A 21026-nucleotide genomic window follows, 5' to 3' on the forward strand; every position below is an offset into this window, starting at 1 on the left:
AATGGCATGGAGTAAGGGTGACACACTGTGTGGACAGAGAGAAGTGCAATTCCTCCCCTCTTCCCAACTTTTCTTGGTCCTTTTTTTTGAAATCTGAGTCTGGATTGAGACAAACCCAAAGCAGTCCCAGTGGTGCTCTTCTTTGCTCCCTTCCTGCAAAATGGCCAAAGCCTCCCAGGTGTGCTCCTCCGCACAGCATTGCCGCTGCTGCAGCAGCACAACCTGCCTTCATGCCAAGCGCTCCCATCATGGATTAAGCCAGTAGCAAGGGGCAATAAATCCAAGGATGTCCCTGGACTCTGGAGAAGAAGAGAAAGTTTTCTGTGACCTACTAACTGTTGCCACAAACCTACCAGTAACAAGAGACACACAGCTTCAGAGCAAATGTGCAGTTAGTTGCAGATGGCAATTTCTCCAGTAGTCAGTGTGGACTCTGCGCTGCACGGAGAAATGGAGCAAGACTGACTCAAGGAGCTTGCAGCCAGGGGAAAAAAGATTAAGCAGCAGTTTCATGTTTTGCTTGCATTTTTAAAACAGACTGAGTTTAACCCTCATCTGAATAAAGTACTATGTTACACACCACTAAAAAGGTTGCTGTCATTAGAGATCCCGATCCTAATTGCCAAACACACCAGCCAAGAGACTAAGACAAATACTTGTACAAAGAAATGCTAAGAGAGAGAAGCAGAGATGAGAAATGCACCAGTCAGTCTTCAGAGCCCACCTTGCTGATTTTTAAATCCTTGTTTTTCCTATTGAAAGCCCTTGCTACTCCCACCTCTGTCATTTAGTGTATGAAATCCCTGCAGTATTTTTCATTCTTCCTGATGCCCAGAAGACAAAGAACCTCTGTACAAAAAAGCCTCGTGGCATTGCTAATTGCTAGGGATATTAAGGCCTTTAACAAATAACTGCTTTGTTCTTTAAATGTTAGTAAACAGGCTGCGAGGTGGCAGGTGTCTGGACTCCAGAAAACAGAAAGTTTTGGGTTTTTTTTCAAAAAGGAGGAGCAGCATATTTTTTTTCACTTGTGACTTTCACCCGTTACTGAACCTTATGGGCAGAAACAAGCAAATCTCCCCTGCCACAGAATACAGCCTTTACAGTACCACAGTTTCAAGTCAGCTTGCCAGGACCAGTCAGTCTCATCCCCATGCCTTGGTACCATGGGAGGCTGTTGTGATGTCCTTCTCCCATTTAACCCTGAAGCACATTCCTACCTTGCGAGTAAATCTCATATCTTGCCAGGCTGAGGGTCCTTGTTCTGGGCGCTATGGTACTTAACAGCTGGTGTTACTGGAGAGTTTGGAGCACAACTTTTATGATAACTCTGTGTCTTTGGGATATATACTTAATCCAGCTTTACAGATGAGGAACGGAATGACAGAGACATCAAGTGACTTTTCCAGGAACATACAGGTGGGCTTTGGCAGAGGAGCAGTTTAAATCAAGCTATTGAACCAGAGGCTAATGCCCTGACAACTAGATCATTCCTCTCATCTAGTATCTGACATCCCACTGAGTTTAAGAGACCACTAATGGAGAAACTTGGGGAAGGAAGAGCACCAAACAGGAAGAACATACCTGACTTCATTTACAGGCAAAATAGCAGAATGCAGTCGCCGAGAATGGCAAGGTCTTGCTAGCTATATTTTTACAGGAAACAGCATCCAAGAAGTGTATACTTTATCTCTGAAATTCATGGCATGGACTGTGCTGAAACAAGGGCCTGAGCAGGGCTCCCTGGCTGGGGCGGTGACTCCCAGAAGACAAAGGAGACCCTGTTGTCTCCAACTCCACACAGCCGCTCAGACGTGCTGGTCCTGAGCGCTATTCCTGGCCTTTTGCTGACTCACTCAGCGACCTTCCTGAGAAAGACTCTTATATCCAAGTCTGCCTGCCTGTAAAAGCCATCCTAAGATTGGATTCTAGTCGAAGCATAGATGATGAACAAACATGAAATATTTCTTCTGCTTTCCTTCAACACCCAGCCCCTGGGGTGAACAGGAACTGGACAGACAGATGAAATTGTCCTGCTGTCCTCCTATAAGGTCTCTCTGCACCTTCTTCCTTAATTTTACAATTAACTGTGCCAATGAGTCTTGTTTTTTGCAGTGCCCCAGGGCTGCACCAAGTCCTTTTATCATAAGAAGGACACACTGCAGACTTGAGGCAGGTGCTTATTTTCTTGAAGCGCTTTCTGTTCATATTCATGGCTGTTCATAGTTGCCCTGTATTCTCTTCAGTGTGACACCTCATCCTTTCCAGGTAGCAGTGGCTGGCCTTGGTGAGAGGGTGCCAAAGCTGCTAGCATGGTGGCTGGTGGAAGAGAGGCCTTCTGCTAGGGGAGCCAGGACAGGTTTGGCTTTTCTGCTTTGAGATTCCAGCTTGACGGCTGCTGCTGCTGACCTATGCAAGGACAACGCGTGAAGCTTAGAATTTTTATTCAGTGTGGGACATAGCCACCTTTTGAAAAAAGCTGTATCATAAACAGATTCCCTTTGTCATTTTACTAATACCACTCTGTTCTGTTAAAGGTGAAAGGATTTTTAGAATCTAGTTTATTCATTGCTCATTACGTTTCTTCATCTCGGTTCAGAGCCAAAACTCATTAAAGGCTGTGGGAATCTTCCCACTCACTTCTATTCACTTCTATTGGCTTTAGCTCAAGCTGTTATTCAGTCCCTCTTGGCTTGGACAATGAAGATCAGTGATGGCAGTTTCACTATCAGTGTCTTTGTGCCACCATGTCTCATTTCTAAAACCTTCAGCACAATGTCCATTTGTCTTCAGCAACTGCTCCCTTTCAGATTTCAAAAATAAGTAAGTCCATGGAAGAAACATTTCTTTTGGCTCTGCATTGGCTGAAAGCTCATTTGCAGACATTTTAATTTTGGTAGACAGTGTCTCTTTGATTCTCTCCATCATCTCAGCACACCAGCCTGCTATTTTTGCCTCACAGGCTTGGCTGCACTGAATCATGTAGCTCTCTCTGGTTTACTTTGGAGCTAGTGTAACCAGTGATAATCTCAGTGCTCGTCCTATGGAGACAAGAAGCATTTACTTGTGAAATCTAACAGAAAGATGGCAGCTCAATGAAAGGAGTGCTGAGCATATTCTTGTAGCATATGCAACAGGAAGAAAAAAAAGAGTCATGATTAATGACATTCACATGACTGCAAGACTATCACACGCTCTCCAGCTGACGGCTGGATTGTGTAGCTTTGCTGGATGGCCTTGCTGGCGAGTGGGACATCTGGGGCTGTCCTGGCCTCTCCCCACTGGCCTTCCAGGTCAGTGCTGAAGAGAACACCTTACATTGTTCCAGATGCTGCTCCATGGTTACTGCAATCACTAAGAGGTAGCAAATAGGGTGAGAAAATAGGCCAGTACAGGCTGATCCAAAAATTCCCACCACAGTTTGCACTAGGCAGCATGAGAAGGGGGAGACTGGAGTGGGGTGTAGCATTTATAACATAGCTTTTAAAAATCTTTGGACTAAGCATCAGTATGTGTTAAGACTTAAGTGATAAACTGGGGCACAGTACCCCTCTGGTACCAAGTTAAAAAGCTCACAGTATAAGATTCCAGTCTTGTGCTATCAGTTGAATTAACCCTAACACTTTTGTGATCGATGTGGCTAGTGTCTTGATTAATGTGAGTGCTCTGGAATCACTAGTGTTTTTCTGTCTTGCCACTCTCAAGGCCTGTCTGTGCTTTTTCTTCCTCTAAGGCTTCTCTCCCTCCACTCCAGTTATTTGAATCAGACAGTTCTAATTGGTGATCGTGCTTTGGTGATGTGAGCAGAAACCTTCAGCATAAAGGAAATGTCTGCAGAGTACCATGGATGTGAATCATGTTTCTCATTCTCAGTCTTAGTGGTAAGAAAATCCTGCTTTATCCCCAAAGAGAGAGAAAGAGGGAATTAGAATCCAAAGAAAAATAAATAAAACGAGCATTCTTGGTTGCTCAATCTGAGATGTACAGCTGGATGAAACCCATTTTTCTCACACTTTGAAGTTCATATTCTGGTGAAGGAAAACCTTTTACATGAAATCTGGCCTCTGACTGAGGAAGGTCACTGCAGGGAGAAGATCTGGATGAAGGTACCTCAAAGGGATGGAATATTTTTCTTACCTCAAATGCTGTGTATGGATGAAACCTGGCTCATTAATTTCTTCCTCATTAGGTAGATATCTTTGTCTTTCTGCCACAGACTCTAGCAGAACAAAATACCAATCAAATCCCATGCCTGTCTCCTTTTGTTGATGGCTATTTATTTTCCTTAACATTTCTCTTGTTTTGTACTCTTGGCTCTTGGAAGTCTGTCTACTGCTCCAAACCAGTTAATTCTTCCTAAGAACTGTATGGGCCCAAGGCCTAGATTATATTTATAAGCTGCAAGATTTCCCCAGGCAGCCTCAGTTATAAAGGATTCGAGTCAAACAGCTACAAGGAGATACTCAAAAACAACCTCAGAGAGGAAACACAAAGAGATGGAACATCACACATTTTCCCCATGTTAAAATTTTTAAAAAAATGACTACAGTTCAAAGGGACATATAATGGGAGGTAAGTAATCTTTATCCTTTAATCTCCCATGTTTCCAGCAAAAGGATGAAATGTTCTGCTTTCCTCTGGTGTCTGAACACATGTATTTAAAAAGTTTTTGAGGCAGGTGCCCACATTTTTGCCCCAGTGCAATGGCAAGAAAGATTGCGTGAGAGAAGAGCAGCAGGGCAGGCCAGGACTGGGGCTTGGACAGCTGCGGATGCAAGCAGTGACAAGACTCAACTGGACAGCAAGGAAAAAGCCTGCCAGGATGGTAGGCAGGGATGGATAAAAGGTCACACCAGAGGAAAACTCCTCATTCTTGACAGTTCTTAAACAAAAATAAAATTGCTTGCAGTATATTACTTTACTTATACTTCTGCTTTGTTGTTGTTAAAAGTGACTGACAGGCCTCTTCCAGTTTTGCTTTGTGGCTTCAGATGATTCATTAAACCCTTCTTTGTCTTGTTTTCCCTTCTTGTATAAAGAAGAAAGTTGCACAGAAACTCTGTTAATGACTATGGATGCTTCCTGACCTTCCCTCTGAAGCTGCCATCCCACAGAGGAGCAGCAAGTCATCAGAAACGTGCCCATGGCTCTGCTGGCCCCACATCTCTTGCTATTAGGCTTCTAATCACCCGTGTACTACGGTGTATTTCAGCAAAGCTGTGCAGGAAATGTTTTTCCCAGCTAGAGAAACATTTTGTTCCCGTTCTGTGGTTGAGCCAAATGGGGTTTTCTTGAGGCCTTTTTTTCTAATTTATCAAAACAGAGGAATAAGTAAGCAAACATGTCTGCAAGAAGGTGAATGAAACAGCCAGAGGACAGCCAATGGACTTGTTGAGCAGAGGACCCCTGCAAGATGTGAGAGTACAGTTTTCTGACCTAATTCAGGCTAGCGTCTTGAAACCAGACCTTGCACACACGCAAGATCACCAAGTTGCAGGCAAGGCTGGGATGGTGCTTTCCTTCCCTAGAAAGTGCACCCCTAGCAGAAGTTATTCCAACCTAAGACTTCCCACAGAAGATTTCTTTTTTCATAACATGCCATTTTCCAATGAAAAATATTTTCATCAAAAAGTTCCCCACCCTGTTTTCTCACAGACTGCCAATGTTAACTTGTCTTTTGATCCCCAAGGGACTAGAGGATGTGTGTACATAAAAGACAGCCTGACCAGATTGTGGAGAGGCACACCCAGCAATGGCTTTGCAGCTCCCCTCAGGATTAAGGCAGCTACCGCTGGCAATGCTACTGACCATGTGAGGGGATGTGGTACTGAGGTTGGACTATGTACCCTAGGAAGTGATGGCTTTACTTCTGTTTACTGGCTTAGGGACCCATATGTAGCCAGCACCTTGCCCGTCTTGGACATCGGCGTATGCCTCCAAGGCACCATATACATCAAATAAATAATAACTGAATTCATGCGACACGCACTGTTTTATCCCAGAACAACACAGTAAAGTGCAAGGCACATTTGCAATGTCCTGCCTGTTTCCACCACCTCTTCTGGGGGCTTGAATTTACAGGACTTGGAAAGCTGTCCATCCAAAAAGCCCTCTAGGTCCTCTCAGGAAAATGATAAAGAGCTCCTTGATACAGCACACTGCAATGAAAATCTGCGGGCCTGCCAACTCAGTGTCTTTAAAGGCAGTCACTACCCTTGTCCTCTCCTTCCAAAGATCACTAACACAGAAAAGTGACTTTCAATCCATTGTGATGTTCTGCTTGCTTCTCTTTCTGCAGGCAAAGCTCAGCTCTGGAAGCCTAAGCCAGCACTCACTAGCATAGCACACAGCTGTGCACATCAGCTCTCTCCAACTGAAGGGGCAAGTGCTGCTTTGGAGAACAACTCCATTTTGCAGAGCATACCTCTGGTCAGGACCATCTCCCTCAAGCTGATAGGAAAGGCTGTCTTTGTGTCGAAGTGCCTCTACCTGAAGACACAGGGTAGAATTAGCCACCTAAAATTCAGGCGTATAGGTTAAACTTGTCTCTTCCCTCTGCTATTGTTGAGGGACGCAAACAAGCACCTGCCAAAGGTTTGTAAAGCAGAGGTTTGCATCATGGGATGAGTCAGGAGAGCCTATCTCTGCAGTCACTAAGCAGGGCAGCCTCGATAACTAGTCCAGAGTAGGCACCTAACATTTGGACAGCTACATTTAGGTTAGATACATTTTACCTTTGACTAAGGCTAAACACAGCACACAGTGGAGAATGCAATTCCAGGCCTGGCTCTGATCAACAGCCATTCCCTCTGCTGCGCTTCCTAGATATATGCCTACTTACGATGAACACCAACAGAGGAGCAAGACAAAGCAAAGGAGTTCCCAGCTCTGGTATCGTCCCCTGCCAAGCTATTCCCTTTTAATAAGTCATGTAATCCTCTATGTCAGGCCACTGCCATAAAGGATGGAAGATACTCCAAGGGATGGCCAGGCAAGTTGCATAGTCAGTCTCTAGTTAGTGCAGGTCTCATAGACTACGCTGCCTTGGTCCTGCAAAACTGCACTCCTTGGTCCTAGTGCTTCATGGTGCATGAGGCCATAGCCCTGATATTCTGGCCAGATTCTTACAGGTTATTGCTTTCCATCCCAGTTGTCTAGTATTTCCACCAGACGCAGCAGTCTTCACTTCCTTGTTATTATTATTTTATTTAGTTATGGTCATACTGATACAACTGCCAGGTGCCTTTGCAAAGCTAAAAGCATTTCATTAGGAAGTGAAATGACCTTTTCTAGCCGTACTTCAACTCCCACGAGTATTGTGAGACTAAGAAATTTGTTAATATTGGTAAGGAGCTTTGAGTTCCTCAGATGGAATAGCTGTCATGGCAAAACAAGTTGTACTATTACGAAGAGGTTCTAGTCCAGTTAGCAAATGGCTTTTCCCATCTGTACAAACAGAACATGCTGTTGTGTTAGGGAAGTCTGCTATGCTTTGGAAAATCTCTAACAGGTTGCTACAGGCATATGAAGATGCTCAGGAACAAACCATACCATTCTTAAAATGGTCTTTTTTATTTTGCATATTTTGAGGGAGAAAATAAAGAATTAAAAATAGTTCCCAGGACCATTTGGCCAGGTTCTCACACCAAAATCCTTGTGAAACTACACACTGTAGGCATTTAATCTCAGTTAAATGATCAATTAAGTTTATCAACAGATAAAAGATTATTTGGGGCATTACACAAATACAATGTGATTTGCTAGCAGCTGGTCAGTAACCTCCAATGAATTCTTAAACACATCCCTGTAAATAAAAAATAAACTACGGTTCTATAATTAAGCTAGAATTTTCAATCCTCAGTTAAGCTTCCTAAAAGATTGGTCTTTACTATTGTCCATAACTATTTAGAAGTCTGCTACTGCAACCCAGATCTGGGAGAAGTTGTATGTTCTAAAAATTAGTTATAGGCATAGAAAATGCATTTGTCATCTTAAGAGTGATCTGGACATTTATAAGAAAATTAGAATTAACTGGTGACATCATGTGATGTTGAGAAAAGCGTTCCTGATTTAACACTGTGCATGAAAAATGATGCTTCTTGTTCTTAAAACTAGAAATCTCTGAGGCTATTCTGTGTTCAATTTATTGCTTGAATTTGGGACATTTCTAGTCTGGATATCAATTCTGATCTTCTGAAGTGCCCATTTTCCTTGCAGGATAACATACAGATTTGTAACTCACAGAACCGTACCTATGTCTCCCTTTGCTCTAGTGCATTTTAATGTAGCGTACATACTTGTTACGTGCATTAAGAATTTAGAAGTATACCAAAAAAAGGCCAGAAAAAATTCATAATAATTTGATCGCAGTTCAGTTTCACTAAACCCCTTAATATACATATAGTATAAGGTTTAATGCACCTGCTATCTTTCTCTTCTTTTGAAAACGAACTGAGCAAGAGTAACAGAGATACAAACAAACCCCGCCATTCAGCCATGGGGACTGACAGTGCTTTACTGTAAGTCTGTAATAGGTCATGTAACCCCAGTGTCTCATTTATGGCATTATTGGGAATGACAATCTGTGTGGGCAGCTGTAGAGCTTCCACCACTCTCTCATTATCAGCATAGTGTAGCCGTTTGTGTACATTAAAAGCCATATAACTGGTATGTGTATTGCAGTAGCACAGAATAGCTCCCTCCCCATCACCTGAGCGCCAGCTGCATTTCCAGAAGTGCCCCTTATGTGCACCAGGACATCTCCCAGGATGCCTGGCACTAGCTAAGCACAGTTTTTAACTGCTGAGGCTGCACTGGCCCAAGAGGCACCTGTGGCTGAAGGAGCAGCCCTGAACCAGGAAGACTGTGCTCTCCCAGCACAGAGGCAAAAGGGGAAGCATCTGTGCATCCCCTGCCAAAACCAAGCTGTCCCCTACCATCGCAGGAGTGCTCGCCCCTGCTGATGTCCTGTCTGGCATAGCAAGAGCAAAAGCACGTGGACAGGCTGGAAGCCTCGACGCGTGGGAGGATCTGCCTACACCCAAGCGCCTGGAGATAATGCTCAGGTGACACAGAAGCAGCTGCTATGAGAAACCCATGAGAGATCAGGGAAGCAGCTGTGCCATATAAATAATAACACCATTAGGGTTGCCTGAAATATCCTATTCAAACAAGAAACTTTCTCTGTGCCCCAAGAGCACGGGTCACACAGCAGTGGCTGCTGCAAGAAGGGAGGCAGCAGGGCAAGGAGGACGGAGGTGGCATTCCAGCAGGATATACTGAGCAGCGTAAAGGGACCCCCAAACTGCTAAATAACCAGGGGAAGGGGGGAAAAGACAGCACTCCTGCAAGAGAGCTTGTTTCTCGGGTGGTGTCCCTCTGCGCTCCCCTTCCCCATGCCCTGGAGTCCCAAGAGCCCCAGAACCGGGAGGGAGATGGTGACACCCTGACCACCTTTCTGCCTTTGGGGGAAGCGGGGGCAGGACTTGGGGAAGATGTTGCCACCTGATGCTCACGCAGCTCTGGCTTTGCAGGTACAGGCGATGCTGGGATGCTGGGAGGCAGCAGGGGACAACCCAGTTCATTTCTTTGCCCCATCTCAGGCAGCAGCAGCAGCAACAGGAAATCCAGGAGCTCTATGAAAGCACAGGGAGGGAGAGAGAGCATGAAGTCCCCTTGCCTCGGCTGGTGACGTCTCTCCTTCCTCTTTTTTTTTTTTTTTTCCTGTCCCTATAAAGAATCTCGGGCTTGCATCAAACTTCCCAGCGAAAGCAAACCAAACCAAACCCAGAGGCGTGGGGGAAAAGGGAAACACCTAAGGCGGGATCTGGCCATGCCCAAGCTCCGCTGCCTGCCGGCTGCCTGCCCCGGGCGCTGCGGGGTGCCCCCCGGCAGGTAGCCAGGCTGGGGGACCTGGAAGCTCCCTCTCATCCTGCCTTGCAAAACTCACTGAAGTTGAGAGATCTGTTCTTCTTCCTCATCTCTGCAGCACCTGCACCTCCTTGGATAAATACGTCTAAGAGGAGGCTTTTCTGTTCAGCCACCTTATCCCAAACTCCAGGCAAAGGACTGCTCGGAGCAGCGACTCACTGACTGGAGGAAACTTTTTGCCAAACTTTTCTGGTGCTTCGCTCTGCTATTTAACCCCTTGAGTTGCTTTGCACCACTCAGGCGGGCTGGGGAGCCTTCTCAGGCAGAGTAACACTCCCCCCCAGGCACCCCACGAATTAGAAAAGCAGGGGGAAACGAGGAATAAAGTTATTGTGAAAAGGGGCGGGGGGGGCGAAGCCTAAAAACTTGCACCTCGAGAAGAAAGGAAGGAAAACAAAATCCGCAGCCCAAGGATGAAGCAGTGAATGGAAAGAACAATTTAACTGGAATCAACAAGTGGGAATTTCTGCACGCCAGTCCTCTTCCCCTCCCTTCCCGCTCCAGCCCCGCAGGCTTTCAGAAACTTGTTGCTGGAAAGAAAACTTATCCCCGGTTCGTGGACCTCTCCTCCCGCTCCTCGCAAGGGATATAGCAGTCCCCGGCACCGGCGATGGTCCCCAGGCCCAGCACCGCCCTGGCCGTCTATGCCCTTCAGGGGCTGCTCCTGATGCACGGTAAGACCCGCTCACACCTGGGTTTCTCCTTCTCCCCCGCTCGCCTCCCAGGGCGGCTGAGCAGCGGAGGGCGGCGGGGCCGAGGAGAGGGTGGTGGGGTGGGGAAGGGGTCCCGGCAGGCAGCCCGCCGCTGCCGCTTGCCCGAAGACCGCCGGTACCGTCCGTGTGTCCGGGTCCCCCCCGCCCCGCTCTCCCCGCTCTCCCCGCTCTCCCCGCTCTTCCCGCGCTGTTACCTCAGGCGAGCGCGCGCGGTGGGCGCTAGGTGGCGTATCTACAGGGAAAATAATAATGAAAGACAAAAAATCTCCTTGAAGCGTTGCACTTAAAGGACACTGTTTGGGGGTTGTTTTGGGGGGGTTGCGGGGTTTATGGGTTTTGTTTGTTTGTTTTTTTCCCCCGGCTCCTGATCCCCTCGAGGGTTCGGCGCTTGGTTAAAAATAGCAACTTGCGGGGCCTGGCGTCTTTGCGCCTCTCCCTCCCCGACGTGGGAGCGTTTTCGCCTCGCATTTGATGGTTGGAAGCAGACCTGAAGAAGAAAAGGCTTCAAAAGGAGGAGGAATGGTGGCGTGTCTGGGAACACTCCACACGGCGCGGGCAGGGCGCGTGGGCTACCTCGCTTTCTTCGGGGGGGATCTGCGCTCATGTCGGAGCTGCGTGGGTACAGATATCGCAGGCAAACGCCTACCTTCTCTTTGATATTTCAGTTCTTATTCATGTGGCGTTTCTCCACTGCGTCCCCCTTCTCAGCCCAGATGCTCGGTTAGGTTCCCCGTTCTCCAGTGCTCATTTTACCCTGCTGCGAAGGCGCTCGCCCCCCTGGAGTTACTCCTGATTTTCGCTGATATCGGAAAAGCCAATAGGCAGGTTAATGAGATTTAGAAGAGCTTTTCCATCTGCCGTGTGACTTTTCATTATCTCATTAAGCGTAAGGATTTTGCTGGATTACCATGCTATTCATTCATGACACTGCAAATTGTGTAAGGGAGATGGTCTGTTATTTTCTGGGGAATTCCTTCTGACAGTAATGATGATTTTTTTTTTTTGATACTGAATGTATTTCACAGCACAAGACTGTCACTTCTTTAGCATATTAGAATCTTTTTTGTAGTTTAATATCAAGAGCATAGCTTCTGGGAACACTGTGAAGCACCACTGTCCTTGATTTTCTTGGATTCATTCAGGGATTTAATGTATTCCTTCTGCAGAAAGGAACCGATTGGCAAGCACTAGCCCCGGTGAATTTCACACATCCCCTACAGCACCTTCCACGCAGTTGCCTACAGAGTAAATAGCTAAGCCTCTGAGATTGCGCTCCAAAGGGCTCTTCCTGAAAAAAACTGAAGCAGCAAACCTTACAGGTAGAAAGGAGCCCCTCCACCACAGAAACCCTAGCAGTGCCCAAGTTAACCCCCGAGAAGGCAGTCCTGCACCACGCCGGACACCAGTACCCACACCTTGAGATGCACCTGGCCCGGCATAGGAAGCTCATGCAGCCCTCAGAGAATTCCCGTAATGTGCTCCATCTGGCTGACACGTGCGCGAGCAGCCAGCTGCATGCTATGTTAGTTTTAACATCTGAATAGTCTGGAAAGGTTGCCCATAGAAGGCATATTACCAGAAATCCAGCACGATTTTCACAAAGGCATAAATCACCGCAGACTTTCATGGATCAGAGAGAGATAATAACAAGTATTTGGCAGAAGGGAGAAAGCGTGTCTTGCCACAAGTGTTTCTGAGGCTCCAGGATGAAGTGGAGCACAGTGCAGTTGTTACTGAGAAGGTGGGTGAGAAGCCTGGCTAGAGATGCTACCCACGTTTCAGGGCTGAGTTGGGTCCTTACTTACCAGGTTACTTCCCTAATAATTGTGGTCCTAATAACTTTGGAATTTGGTCCAGATTCACTTTCCCATTAGTGCCAGGCACAGAGAAGGCAGAGAGAAGGCAATGTCTGCATCCTGTGACAAAGAAAGGAAGGCAGGCACATCGCTAACTGTCCCTGTAGGCAAAGACTGATGATGGATTTGGAAGCAGCATTATGGATGTCAGACCTTTGCCTATCATTAGGAAAAGATAGTATGTTAGCACATTCTCTGTGTGCCCTAATTAGGCTGGAAGCCAAACTGAAACAGGGCCAGGAAGTCGGAGGATTCTGGATAGCACTGATGTTATGGAGGTATTAACTCCTCGGCCACCTTTCCCTCAAAGTTCATCTCCAGCAATGATTTCAGTGAAACTTTGTTTGACCTCCCAAGGCACAAGAGGCACAGATCTATTCTGCAGGCTGTAGGTTAAACCTTCTCTGGGATCTTTGTGGTCAAAATTAGGCACATTTGTGCTGAAGACGCTGCCTCTGATTCAAACCTAAACAGTTTCATCTGCAATGCAGATAGAAGATTTTACAACTGTGAAGGACATTCAGTACCTGAGGTGCTGAGTGAGGGCAGTGCAGCTGCCCTGCCGAGGGATGCCTCCCCAGTCAGGACTTCCCAGGTGCCCGAGTGAAAAGAAGCTCTCTCAGCTCATACCAAACCTCAGCAAAGGAGTCTGAGTGCCCTCTCCTTCTCTATTAGTAGCTGATCACAACCACTGTGTCCTTATCTTCTGCTCAGCAGCTTGCCAAGGCTGTCTAGGTGTGCTGTGGATGCCAGAGGACAGAAGATAACTGTAGCCGTATAGTTCATCCAGATCAAAGAATGGTATCCTCTAGAGAACTCCTAACTTATTTGGTGCTTTCAGTCCTTTGTGGGTGTTTAGCAGGGGGGAAGAGACCATGCAAACATCATCCCAATGATTTCCTGCCTTATTATAAAACACAGCTTCAAAATATTTTATGCATCTTTAAATTTCCTCAGACAGTTCTATGAGTATCATTAAATTTCCACTTTCTTTTTGCTTGTCACACAGCTTATGTTCAACTCCTTAGAGTACTAGTTAGGGTCTTTCTGCTCAAAACTTTCGTTGTAGTAATTATTGTGCAGATGCCAACAGCTGGCATTTGGTTTAGGTATGGAGTGAGTTGGTTGAACAACAGCCCTTTAAAAAATAATCTGAAAATAATTTTTTACACTAGAAACACCTTCTATCTTGCATGAAAAATTTAGTATCTTTTACCCCCTGAGATTATCATTAAAAAGTTTTTAATATATAAGCAATCCAAAGTACTTTTCAGGTATTGGAATAAACTCAGTAATTTCAGTGATTTAATACTGGAAAATTAACAAGATTCAAGAACAAAAATTAGGTCCTGACTGATCCCTTTGAAATTAAAGCAAGTTTGAAATGGAACAATTTTTGTTTCATTTTGCAACCTCTTCTACAAATAGAATACACTAGGGTGGGCAATTTAGCTTGCTAACATATACATTTCAGTTATACCACGTAGCAGTAGCTAAGTCAAAAGCTTCAGCAGCTCAGACTCCTCCTGGTTTGCCAACTAGGATGCTCACTGCGTATAGCCGGGAAGACTGCGGGCTCAGCAGTGCACTGTTGCAAATTCAGAGGCATTAAGGGTATGCTTTCGCCTTTCTCTGAGGCAGTCAGTGCTGGGAAGTTGAGGATTGGAGAGCTGACAATACAGGCTGTTCATCGGTTCTAGTAAACCAAAAATGTGTCTCTTAATTGGTGTTATTCCTAAACATTTGCTTTACTGTGGGAAAATGTTATAAAAAGCAGAGAAGACTTTTTTTGACATTGTGATATATGAGCCTCCTGCCTGAAGCTGCCACATTCAAAACCAACTGGAAATCTCTTTACACTAATTCATCCATTTAAGGCAAAGAAAAAAATGTAAAGTATTACTGAATACTCCCCAAACTTCTCAATAACAGCATCATACCCAAAAGAATACTGAGAATACAAACCAGATTGTTTGTTGAAGGTTTCAGTTACGAGAACTTATAATATTTTCTTTAAAAATTTTAAAAAATATTTATCTGCGCACATTACCCCTTTGGTCTGCTAATACGTATCAATCTAAATAAAAGCAATGAGGTACATTTGAGTTATCTCTGTCCTTTCATACATTCTCTGAATTGTTCATTTTATGATGAAGTATTTGTACAAAGCAATAGCTCAATCTACTTCACCTTTGAAGTAATATATCAAGTTGGGCTAGATATATAATATTTATGGTGCTACTAGGTTTATGCACAAGGGCAAAAGGTTTCCAACCACAGCAGGAGATTTCTTAGGTACAGTCAGTGGTAGGTGATCTGCTTTTTTCGTAAATTTGTATTCCAGATTGCCAGCACTGTTTGAGGGAGGGTGAAAATCTGCCCTATGCCATATACACTCAGAGATTAAACTCATCTTTTCCTTCCAAAGACATTTGCAAAGTATAGGCAGCAAGGGTCACTGGATCATCAGCAAAGGACAGGATGAACAAAGAAGCTGCTTTCAGTTTACATTGCAAAACAGTTTTTGGGGCAGCAACAGCAACCTGCATTTTATAAAACTACACAGGAAATTTCCAGGAGGCAGCGTTTGACTTTCAAAGTGAGCATGAGAAGGACACTGAAGCTTAGCCCTACCAAACTTCACGTGCTTAGTTTGGTATTTCCTCTGATCAGCCTTACTCCAACTTCCCTTTTTTTCTCTAAACCAGACTGATGTCACTGGAATGGGAATTACAAGTGGAAGTAATTAGAAGATGTTTGGAATATCTAAACAACGGCTAGGAACAAAATAGATCTGTCCCTAGTGTTTTCCTTCAGAAACCAGCTCAGATGACTGACAGGACACGAAGGCTTCTGAGTGCCGATCAAGGCATTTGTGTTCCTCCAGTCCCCACCTCCAGGCAGAGCATCTAAATGTACTCAGTCACAACAACCAAAAAAACCTGGCTACCTAAATAAGCTGCCATAAAATGTGCGTAATAGAGAACTGATCTCCTCACCAAGTTAGGCACTTCTTTAATTTTTCTTTTTAAGGCCACAGGGAAAATAGTAGAAGCTGCCAAAAGCAACCAGCCAAGGTTATTATCTGGAAATGGCATTTAATATAAGCGCATGCTTGAAGCTTGCCCCAGGGAGCAGAACTTCAGCAGCAGAGAGCTTGCAATCATCAGAAGCAAGGCAAGATTAGAATAAATCATGTGAAGCAAGGTTTTCTGTATGAGAGGTGTGACCTTAGAGACTTGTCCATGAGCCACTTACTCAAGTGGGGAAGGAGGAAGGTTCAGAGAAGGTAGGGAGTCTGATCTCATGAGGCTGTGATGAGCAAAACCGATGGCTGCCCATTTTGTGCAAATTCCTCACTGCCTGAGTGCTGAACACACTTGCGTGGGGAACCCCAGCTCACCTGAAACCAGGTATTAACATAAATTCAGAACTGAATTAGGCAAATCTTGTGACTGCTTTTATAAGCTGCTTGCATCTCCCACGTTTGCCAATAACTAGAATACAAAACAGGAAAGAATCTCTTGCATCAAGTCCAGTCCCCACTTCAAAGAGCTGAATCTGGTGTGATGGTGCTTTTCTTTGCCATAGCTGAGACAGGGCTTGCCATTACACTTTATATACCCTAGTGACTGTCTCAGCTCTGTGCTTTCAAAGCCTTTGTAAACGTAAGAAGTGAATTCGCATACTAAGGGCAGCTGAGCTACTGCCCTGTGCAAATGTTGTTAACTTTTGTATTAGGCTGTTACTAACAGTGAAACACAGCTACGCACTGTGATGGAGCGCAAGTCTGTGGACTGCTTTTGAGGCAGTCCAATACCCTCATCTCCAAGTCCTTGGATTAGTCTGTCTTTACAGCACATACTTTTTGTCCTCTCTACATCCTACGTCCCTCTCCTGCTCTTCTCCCTGCCTGCCCCTCCTCTTTCCTGGATGTCTCCTAAACTCCCCTCAGGGCTCTGGATTCCTTGAATTTTTACATTAGAAAAAGCCAAGAGGAATTTCTCAGCCTTCCCATAACTGGAGTCTGCACAGTCTTTCTTCACTGTACCAAAATGAATTTTGCCTTTAAAATTGTGCCTGGTGCACAGATTTTGGCAAGCCGAAATGGGATTGCCCAGGACCTGCAGCTGAATCTCTTGCTTTCTGCAAGCAGATGCCCCAAGTCTTCCTGCTGTAGTGAATTTTACAAGAAGCAATTTTTGCAAGTTTTCCCCCCTCAATATCTAGAAATGCAGGAGTCACAGCTAGTGTGTGGTGTGTATGTAACCAGTGTTCAGGGCTTTTGTTGTGTCTCTAAGCAGTAAAGCTTTTAGAACTGAGAAGTCCTTGACATTACAGAGCAAGAGGAAAGAACCTCACCTAACCCTTCAAATGATGAAAGGCTGAACACGCCAGTTTTCCTTTGTGCCCTGCAGGGAACGGCAAAAGCATATGGTCCCCAAGATTTCAAAATTCAGCCAAAAACTAAACTCAGGCCCAGAATGTAAAGGAAATATAGGGACCAGCCTTCTATTTTCAGATCACTTGCCTTTGTCTTCTGCGTTTCCACATAGGTTTCCTTAGATCTTCCTGTGTTTTTCTGAACTGTGGGAACATGATTGCCAAGGAAGTAGAGAGGGGAGTTTTCAGCCCTGCTGGGATTGTTCTTGATTTGAGGGTCAAGGAAGCTTGACCTAGTCATTACCTGTTCCATTTTTTATAAAATCTCCATGAATCTCAACCACCTCAGCCAAAATGTTTGCTTCCTTAGAGCCCACAGCTCAGAAATTGCACACCTTAAATTCTTCCTTACAGATACACTAAGGTCAGTTTGCAGGAAAAGCACCAACCATCATGGGGCTACTTTACCTGTTCCTCTATAGCTGTGAGTAAAATGGGACTGCTCATAGGGGTGGTCCACACAAATACACAGAAGTAGCTATTCTGTAAGGCATTCATCCTGTTTGCTGTTAACTCGTATCTCATTAACTGAAAGCAGTGCTGGACACAATAATTTAAGAGTTAAAGCAGTTTTCTCCATGTCCCCAGAAGCCTGCAGCGGGTGATGTGAGTGTGGGCCCTCCCAGAATCCCAGTCCTGATCCTCCATTCCCTCATAGCTACTGAGAAAGGCTCACTTTGGCCCTTTGTAGCCCTACGGATCATCCCTGAAAGCCGATACTGAGCCTGGACTTCCCTAGCTTTTGGGTTGGGTTGCAGATTTTAATCTGCAGATGCCTACTACAATATGTCCTCCAGGAGTTATAAAATGTGTTTTTCTTCTCTGCTTCTTCACTTGTTCTTCCAGCTGCCTGAAGCTGGCTCCCTGAGGGGCTGTAACACTTGCCCACACAGTGGCACTTGGAAGCCCTTCTTGTGGGCAATCCTAATTACAATACGCCTTCATACAGGAAATGGCTGTTGGAAGAGATTGCCCAGAACCCTTAACAGGAAGACGCGTACGATGGTGTTTGAAAGGAGGGAAGTAAAGCACTGTGGATTATCAGTTGCAAACCTCAAGGTCTCTGTCTTTTCTTACAGAAAAATTAATCCCAGAGGTGCCGTGTTGTCCAGCACTGGGTCACTAGGTCCATCCCCCACCTCCACTTAGGGAAGGGTACCCACTCCACTCACTGCTGCTTCACTCCTGAATGTATACTATCATTGCTAATTTGCAAAGATAAGGGAAAGGACTTCATGAGCATCCACTACTTAAAAGCACAGGTACTCCTTTCCTCCATAACCCATGAGGAATAGCAGAAGAAACAAGAATGCAGAGCCCAGGTGTGGGGAGAAAAGTTTTTCCCAGATCCCTTTCTGGATGTAGATGAGGCAAGGAAGTTGTATCAGCTCTTGCTGCATGACACAGCAGGACGGAGCTAAACAGCAAATTTGGCTAGTTAAAAGGGTTTTGTACTGTTACAATTAAAGGATGATTCAAGTGAATGTAAACAATGATGTCACCCTGAGAACCTTTTAAACACAATTTAAGTTATTACATGGTGCGAAGCGGAGAGAATCGGCTAACCTTTTGGCCTGCCACATTTTTTTCTCTACAAATGGATGATGTCTGGATTACTTTCATTTCATGTTAATGCACTTGGGACAAGCTTTCCTCTCAGTTACACAGGTTTAAAGCTGTAGCTTGGCTGAAGACAATAGCCTGCCTTTGAATTTTCCTTTGTGTGACTAAGAACATTTATTTTATTATGGTTGTTTATACATTTTGTGGTAGAATCTGAGTGAGAAAAGAACTGCCTGAAAGCTGCTCTCTCACTGCATGCTTTATAGAGGTAGATCTTGCTGGAAAATCCCGATTTGTTTTGGAAGTGAAAATTCACTGTGAGAAAGCTAAGTAACCTGCTTACTTTCCTGTGATGAAGGAAAGCCAGTGTGTGGCCCCTGCACCGAGACTGCAGCAACATCCCGTTGTGTGAGGCAGCACAACAACCCCTACTGCTACTCCTGAACGCTCCAGTGTACGCTCTCACTTCACAATTCTTTTGGCTTTGAAGATCGCATTCTGCTAAGCCTCCTGGAGGCTCTCATGCTTAAACCAACTTTCCTTCAGTCTTGGCAAATCTTCTATTGAGTAAGGACAGAGCAGCAGCAAGAGAACAGGGTTTGGCCCAATAGGAATTACCAGAGAGAGTAATTAATCCCCTGAATCCTATGTCAGCATGAACCAAGCAGAGCTTGCAATGGAGACGGATTCCCTGGGGCAGAGCCTCCTCTGGCTGTGATCTCAATGCAGTTGGCCCATCTCACTTTGCAAGAGCCGTGTGTTTCTCACAGTTCATCATCCCACTCAGTGATGACTTTTCCAAATACAATGATACCATGGGTCTCTGGGAAAGTAAGGCCCAGTTGTTACCATGAAGCTGCTAATGATCTCGTTAACAGTTTTATTACTTAATCCACTGATCCATCAGGTTCTGACTTTGTCCAGAAAGGAGATAAACCCAAGTCTTCAGTGTGATGTATTTATAGGTTTGGAACTGCTCCGGGGTTTCTAGGCTGTGCTCACATTTGGACTGTTTTCTCATGGCTTTCTCACCAAGGCAAATAAACGTGGGTAGCTTCGTTCTCTGGGTCAATTTGGGCAATATCACCCTGCCCTAATGAAAGAGAAGTGCAGGTGAAAACCCAGTATGGTGCGACTCCTGGGATGAAGGAACTGTCTGGGCAAGGTGAATTCAGGAAGACAGCAGGCCGCTGAGCAGGGTATGTCAAAGGTTCCCCCCACTTGGCTCCAGACAGTATTGTACACTGCAATTCCCATCAGGAAATTTTGTCATTACATTTGAAGGAGGATGTATACAAGGCTGATTTCTTCTTCTTAGTATTATGGAGACATGGGATTACTCTGACCTATAGACTTTTCAAACAGAAAGACCGCTAGAGTTGGTTGTTTATATGCTATGGCTTATATCAGAAGAGCATCATTAGACCAGAAAGAGGAACTAGAAAGACCCCTAAAAGAAATAAGGGGTTTCACAATATATTAATTGGACTGTGATCTTTATACCAAGGATAAAAATATTTGGTATAAATTAGCCATGTACTTTGCCTTTTTTATTGTTGTCTACTTTGCCTTTGAAATGTAATGTTCAAACCTACATGGTGAAATGCCGTTATTAATTTAATTTAATAAATCATGAAGTAGTGTGCCTTCTGGTTACTGAATTTGATCTCTGTTGAATTTTGTGCATAACTATGGTTGTTATATTGTTATTAAAAATAACTTAGTAGCATTCTTTTCTAATGTACTATCCAGCATGTCAGAGCTGGTATACAATATCATCTAGGGCAGGCATCCACAAACAGGCACTATGACATCCCATAAGTCTACAAGCACAGACTAATGCTCCCAAGAGAAAGGCTCTCCTTTTCCCATCCCAAGAATACGTGCACAATTTGTTTTTACATTCTTCATGACAGCATCTTCAGCTTTCTGGAGAGTTTCTGGCAGAAGGACAAAAGAAGAGGAAAGGAGACAGTTTTGTCTGGGTATAAATCTCAGTTTTCATTTGCCAAACCTGTCCTGCACTTTTGAGAAAATCAGGGCAGTAAAGCTGAAAATTCTGTGCTCACAGTGGGATTAGTGGAAAAGCTAAAATTGAGCTAGTTTTGATTTCCATGGAGTAGAGTTTGCATACCTGCCATTCAAGGCCATTTGCTATTCCACTGTACAGTATCACAGTATCACTGTACTTTAAAACATTAATGTAGGCTTTTAAATACTACATGGATTTGTGTCTGGCATGGAGCAACGCAACTTTGACGTTCTGCCTTTCTGTTTACCTATGCCTGGGACGTCCCTCAGTCTGACCACTTGAGCTAAAAATTTTGGTCTCAACATCTTCCCAATTTAACTGAAAGTTTTATACAAAAATTTTGTTTTCAAGATAGTTTTCATTAAAAAGATAAAGGTATATTTCAGGAACAGGCAGCTATTGCTTGGGAAAACAGGAATAATCATTATAAGATAAATGACTGGGTAGAATCAATTTGGCCAGAAATATGAGACACAAAGCTGACAGCAT

General features: G+C 44.7%; 1 protein-coding gene across 2 annotated transcripts in view; it reads left to right on the forward strand.

Moving 5' to 3' along the window:
* The first annotated feature begins 10258 nt into the window (after positions 1–10258).
* Positions 10259–21026, forward strand: part of LOC126050133 (vascular endothelial growth factor receptor kdr-like) — a 140351-nt gene continuing 129583 nt past the window's right edge. For both annotated transcript variants that reach the window (XM_049827624.1, XM_049827625.1), the window contains exon 1: positions 10259–10604. In XM_049827624.1, coding sequence (XP_049683581.1) covers positions 10541–10604 — 64 coding nt within the window. In that variant the 5' untranslated portion in view covers positions 10259–10540. The remainder of the gene's footprint in view (positions 10605–21026) is intronic.

This window comes from Accipiter gentilis, chromosome 24 (genome assembly GCF_929443795.1).
Source record: "Accipiter gentilis chromosome 24, bAccGen1.1, whole genome shotgun sequence".
In the NCBI taxonomy this organism is placed as follows: domain Eukaryota; kingdom Metazoa; phylum Chordata; class Aves; order Accipitriformes; family Accipitridae; genus Astur; species Astur gentilis.